General features: G+C 43.1%; 1 protein-coding gene across 4 annotated transcripts in view; it reads left to right on the forward strand.

Moving 5' to 3' along the window:
• The window catches only part of HDX (highly divergent homeobox), a 37,156-nt gene extending 33,057 nt beyond the window's left edge, over positions 1–4,099 (forward strand). For 3 of the 4 annotated variants that reach the window (XM_066640084.1, XM_066640086.1, XM_066640087.1), the window contains one exon: positions 321–4,099. In XM_066640084.1, the coding sequence (XP_066496181.1) occupies positions 321–446 (126 nt within the window). In that variant the 3' untranslated portion in view covers positions 447–4,099. The remainder of the gene's footprint in view (positions 1–320) is intronic. The other variant, XM_066640085.1, reaches the window with a different exon arrangement.
• Positions 4,100–6,000: the final 1,901 nt, after the last annotated feature.

Raw genomic sequence — 6,000 nt, forward strand, 5'->3', positions numbered from 1 at the left:
CTGTATAATGTGAGCCATTGTAGGAATGATCTGCAGGACTACCAAGTCCTGGGTGTTGCCCCTGCTCTCTCTGTCTAGGGCAGTGTTTCTCAGTGTGTGTACCTTGGAGTCCTAGGGTTCCTGAAGACCATTGTTAGGAGTGGAAAGGATTCCGGAGACTGAAACAAATGAGAACCTCTGTTCTAGGGCTTCTAGCAGAGCCTTGCAGGCTAGATCTGGACCGTGTTATCGGAAATAAGCCCTTTCTCTTCAACCAGGAAGTTCGGCCCACCAGACACTACAGCAGCATCTCATTATTTGTGCTTTTATATCTAATTCAGGCACTTCTGGCCGACTTACCTCCCGAGTTAGAAGAGATGGATTTCAATCATGCGTCTCCAGAACCTGATGATACCTCATTCAGCTTGTCGTCCTCTTCAGAGAAAAATGCCTTGGACAGTTTGTGATCTTTTGATAATGGAAACCACATGGCGTAGTTTGCTTAAAGTGTATGTTTTGAACCAAATGCATTCTATTAGCCAATACCTTTAAAATATGATTGGGGCGGGTGGGCAGAGGAAAGCATATGAAGCTGCTGCATTCCGACTCAGGCTGTTGGCCCATCTAGCTCTGTATTGTTCACATTGGCTGGCAGCAGCTCTCCAGGAGTTTTTACCCACCTTACGTGGGAAACAAGGCAGGGTTTTTTCCCCACCTTTCATGAAGATGCTGGGGCTGAATCTGGGACTTTTGATGTGCAAGGAGTGCATTCCACCACTGAGCTACAAGCCCTCCCAGACTAGACTGTTGCTAATGGCAGCAGCAAATCCTGAATTTATGTTTTTAACAAATGTGAAAGCAACTTGAGGAGAAATACGTGGTGCTTCTAGCAACTATATGATGGCACCTTTATACTAATCATGTTAGTAACAAGCCCCTCATCTGACTAGGACGCCAAGGACAAAAAAAAGTAGCCACTTTGGCTAATAGTTCAATAGTATTGTCTTGTCTGGCCTACCAGACTGTCCTGTTTCATGTGATGTTTTGCCTTCTCCTTTTCTTGCCCCCTTCTCAGGTAGGTGGACTGATCATTGGACATTATGGGCTTGAAGAGGTCAGTGGGCAGAAAGTTGGGCCTTCACTACAACAGTAATTCAAACCAGGAATTAAGTTCAAGAAGTGCTTTAAAAAAAAAAAAATCCCTGTATGACACAGCAAGTGGTTGTATTTGATCTCTTCTCCATCCCTTTTCCCAATGCCTGAAAATTTTCGGAAAGCTAAACCCATCCATCATCTTGATTACTGTTAATAAATTATTTTATGTATAATAGCAGACAAATTCTGAACAAAACCAGTTGGCTCTTATTAGAAGCATTCAGTTGTTGGGAAGATAGCCAGAGGTTCAGGTAGCATGGAAATCTAATGCAGTATCTCCACTAGTAACTTTGGAGTAAATTCCACAAAGAGAACAGTAAATGCACAAATCCAGAGGGTGTGGTGTTGAGACCTGTGGGTTTTCTCTCAGCTGTTACTCTCTGACCAAGCCACAGCTGAAGGCATTACAGAGACATATTCCTAAACAGCCAAGAACCTTCTCCAAGCCTAACCCCTTCCCTGATTGCCTTTGGTTGAGAAAGCAAGAATTCAGAGAAAAGAACCAGGGCACCTTCCATGCTCCCATGTCCCTATCCTCTGTCCCAGGAGGGTTGAGAGAGACAGGGTTATGAAACAGCTGCTCATTTCAAACACTGAGGAGGGTAAACTTAACAGAATAACATGACTTACAAATTGATTCCAGCATGCAATCTGGCATGACTCCAGCATGGTAAGTGGCAATACAATCCTGATAGCTTCTTTCAGGCTTGTTAAGGCCATTACAAGTTTTGTCACTGATGCATTTAAGTCCTCCATGGGTCTGGTGCATTGAGTGGACCGAGATTTTGAATGTGCATCATATGGCCAAGATAATGGTGTCTAGCATGCAGATTATTGATTTTCCTCCTTTTCAGTCAGTACTGAACTTTTTAACCTTTTCTAGTTTGATTTAAAGTTGGATATGTCTTTTAATTGGCTAATGAAATAATTGAATAATAATTGGATAGTGTTGGATACAGACTTTTGTTTCCAAGAAAGATGTATGGTTGGTTCTGTAATATTTCACTTCCCCCCTGAAAATATGGGAGAAATAAGAGATGTTGCTGTAGTGCAAACCTAACAAAAAACTTTCCCTTTAAGAGTCACAAATTTCAGTTAGTGAAACTGCAGTGAAAGAACTGCCATCCTGTTTCTAAAGCAGCTTTGCAAATTGTTTGTAGAACTACTTGTCCCCTCCTTACTCTGCCGAACACCACCACACTACACCCTTCTGCCCTCCCCCTTATTCTTGAACTTCATGTCTGCTCTCCAGCTTGCAAGAGCTAAGAGAGGCAATCATGACAGAAATGCAACTTTCCCAGACTAGGGAGACTTTGTAGCAGCCAAGAGTGCAACGAGTGACAAATTGCACTTCTGTGAGGAAGTTCCGTTCTACTTGGCTACATGCATACTCTGTTGTGTTTAATAATATACTATTCAACACCCGAGAAAGCTGTACTCTCTGATCTATATCAGTTTGCATACTGTCTTTTATCTTGCATAATTCTGCCAATTTTAGTAACATATATAATTCTGGGAAGGGGCAAAGAGCTATACTGACGCATTGTCTGCCCGCCCTGTCATTGGAACAAATCATAAACTTTTTTCCAGCATATCTTCAAAGCAATAAGGGCTAGAAGCTTGCATTTAAAAAAAAAAAGAAGAAGCTGAGATTCTCAGGAAGCTGAACTCTGTGCTAATTGCCATGCTGTGTGCTTTGCCTGTATCCCATAAAATCGTGGCACAACCTTTGCTATGAGGAATAAAAACAGATCTTGGAGCAGATGTGTTAGAAATGGACTAGAAATGGCAGACAAGAGGCTGAGGCAAAGGAAAAACATTTGTAGGATGCAGGCAGAGGGGGAGAGAAAAGAGGCTGTTTGGAGAGTAGCAAGCCAGAATAGTAGAAGCCTTTTAAAGAAAGAGATGCCATACAAACCTAAAACTAACAGTGACAGGACCCTGCTCCCAAACTTATAATCTGAGTAGACAGGAAGTGTCAGGGTAAGGAAAGACAGTGATGAGAGAGAAGTGCAAGAACAAGGAACAGCAAACATGCCTTTCATATGTTGATTCTTCCTTCCAGCCTGCTAAACTCCACTTTGCAGGACATGGTCTGTAATTCAAAGTCCTTTTCAGATAGCTCAGAATCTGCTTGTGTGGCTTTTTTCACTGTACCATAGTGTGGGGAGGATTTCTGTAATACAAATCCGAATTGCCCTTTGCTGAGAGGTGTGGGGTGGGGAAATAGGCTTGCTGCACCGTTCAGACTGCTTCAGTTTGATTGGCGCACGGTGACACTAGGTTTACATAGCCCAATGCACTCCTTCACTGTTGTGTAGAGAAAGAAGCAAGGACTCACACCATTAAGCGAGGCACTGTTGCATTTCTTGTGTAGGCACTTAATGGCTACTCTTGCTATCACAGGTTCCTGATGGCAGGGGGAGTGGACACAAAAGTTTGGGTGCCAAGGGGCAGAACGAGGTAAATCATAGCTCCAAAGAACCAAGACACTGCTAACATTTCAGCCCAAAGTGTTTAGTGTTCTTACTTAACTACCTCCAGAGTAGGTGCCCAGATCTCCAGGTCATAAAGGAGCTAGCTTATTTCTCTTCTCCCCTCCCTCCCCCCACCAATTTGAAACAGCTAGAAATACAGTATGAAGGGTTGAATACTACTTAAGCTCATTCCTTCTGATTATCTAACCTGGAAGACTGTTTCAAGCAGTCTGTTTTATGTGGTATAACACTTCCATTGTGTCAAGGAACTGTTTTCATCCTCTCAACAGCCAGTAGTTTATGCTGATTTTGCAGGTATGGCACAAAAGCTAAAGTATTTGACTTGCTCAAGGCCTCCCAGTCTATCCATGGCTGAGATGGGATTTGAGTGTGACTGTGAGGCTTAAATGTAGCACGCTTGTGCTTGAAAACTTGCAATTGAATGTGCGGACCGACTCCCCTGAATGGGTATTGCATTTGAAGTTACATGGGGGGGGGGAGGATATGCTTGTTCTGTCTGTGAGCATCAACATCAACAGATCATTTGTTCTTGATAGTAATCAAATGGTGAATATGCATGTTTGAACTGGCTCTCATTTTCTTGAGCAGGGGTTGGTGGGACACGGCTTCCAGAGCTGCTGCATACAAGGTTGAGCTGTAATTTGAACCTGGGAACTAGTGGAGGACACGGAGTGGTGTGGTGGAAATCCAGACACTGAAGTGGGGAGGTGGCAGGCAGAAGGTTCAGGAGTGACCTTGTCTCATAGTTGGAGCTACTACTAATTCCATAGCAGTGCTTTGCCTTCTCCTACCCTTTGGTCTTTGGAGTCAAAGGCAAACTCTGGGTCTGCAGCCTGCAGCACCATCTTTCTGCTCTTGTCTCTCAGGCAGCTGAACGGGCGGAAGGACAGTCTTTTTAATCACTGCAGGGAGTCTTGATGGATGTGGAGAAGGAGAAGCTGTGTACCTGCTGAAATCCCCTTTTCTTCCCAATAATGCAGTTATTGGAGGCCTGTCATCCTCCTGTCCTTAGAAACAAAAAGGAAGAGAATTGTGCAATACTACTGCTGTGACCTACCTTGGGTCAAAGTCCAACACGCTTGTGTGTATCTCGACCCCTCCAAATGGTAAACTAAGGCATTGGAATAAGCTGGCCACTCAAAGCCCTGTCCTGCTACTTGATGTCTTACGTCTGCATGAACCTAACTAAATAAGCTAGATATTTGGGGCAGAGGGTGTGTCAAAACTTTATTGGAACACCTGGGACAGTTCTTGGTAGTAGGCACTGTATTCTTTCACAAGTTATAACTTCACTAGGGAACTGGTTTTCTATATGCCTCAGCAATGTTCTCATACGAGCTATAAATTAAAATAGGGTTCTGTCTGAAATGCCATGAGATAGTATTGGAAGAATAGCGTGAACAAAACAACAAATGTTGACTGTTGTGGAGTTTTTATGCTTTCTGGTTGGGTTTCCGAAACCTTTTACTGTATTTTAAATCAACCCAGTACTCTAAAATCCCCACATGACTCTTTTACATGCTACCTCTGCATGGTGACATCGCCTTAGATGCCACACCAGACTATAATGTGACTCTTCCCCTGGCAATAAATGGCTTCCAGCAAATGGGTTTTTTTTTTCCTTTATGGTTTTTTGGGGAGTTGTTGCCTAGAGCAATATTTGTATCTAACATAAGAGTTGTGGGGGTTTTAATATTTCATTTGGAATTTATTTCCAGTACCCTGATATGTTGGCACTGTGAGGAAAAACCAGTGGCTAGCATGATAGGCAGCTGTTTCTGGGCAAGTGTCTTAACATCAGTGACGTATTACTGTATTGTAAGGGCACAATTTGCTGAGTACGCTTCCTGAGCATGTTTTATTGAAATGGAGGGGAGTTGTACAAGTTCCCGATGGGACTGTGTTTTAAAGCTAGAGGTGTTTTGAAAACTGTTATTTATTTTTACATAGGAGGAAACCCATTGTGTTCAGTAAGACTTAGGATGTAGTCCTATCTTACTCACCATAAGCTATTATGGATATAATAATAAATAAGCTGATGGCCATAGCTCTCCCCTTGTTTCTTCACCACAATCTCCACTTTCTCTTAGAAGAGCTTCTGCAGTATTTGTTTGCAAATAGCTACAGCTAATTCCAACGTTGGAGGATCTTAAGTGCAGGGCCAGCCCCAGGTTTGCGTAGGCCCATGGACAAAACACTAGTAGTGGAGCCCAGCTCTTGTACTGAAACCCTCTTAGTGACTTTTCCAACTAGTGACTCTTAGCTGGAAGAAGGCAGCTGCTTAGGGAAAAAGCCCTTTCTTACGATCACACCTCTCTTTAGCATGGCAGTCGAGAGAAATGTGCATAAAATGGAAGGATCTTTCTCT

This window comes from Tiliqua scincoides, chromosome 12 (genome assembly GCF_035046505.1).
Source record: "Tiliqua scincoides isolate rTilSci1 chromosome 12, rTilSci1.hap2, whole genome shotgun sequence".
Classification (NCBI taxonomy): Eukaryota; Metazoa; Chordata; class Lepidosauria; order Squamata; family Scincidae; genus Tiliqua; species Tiliqua scincoides.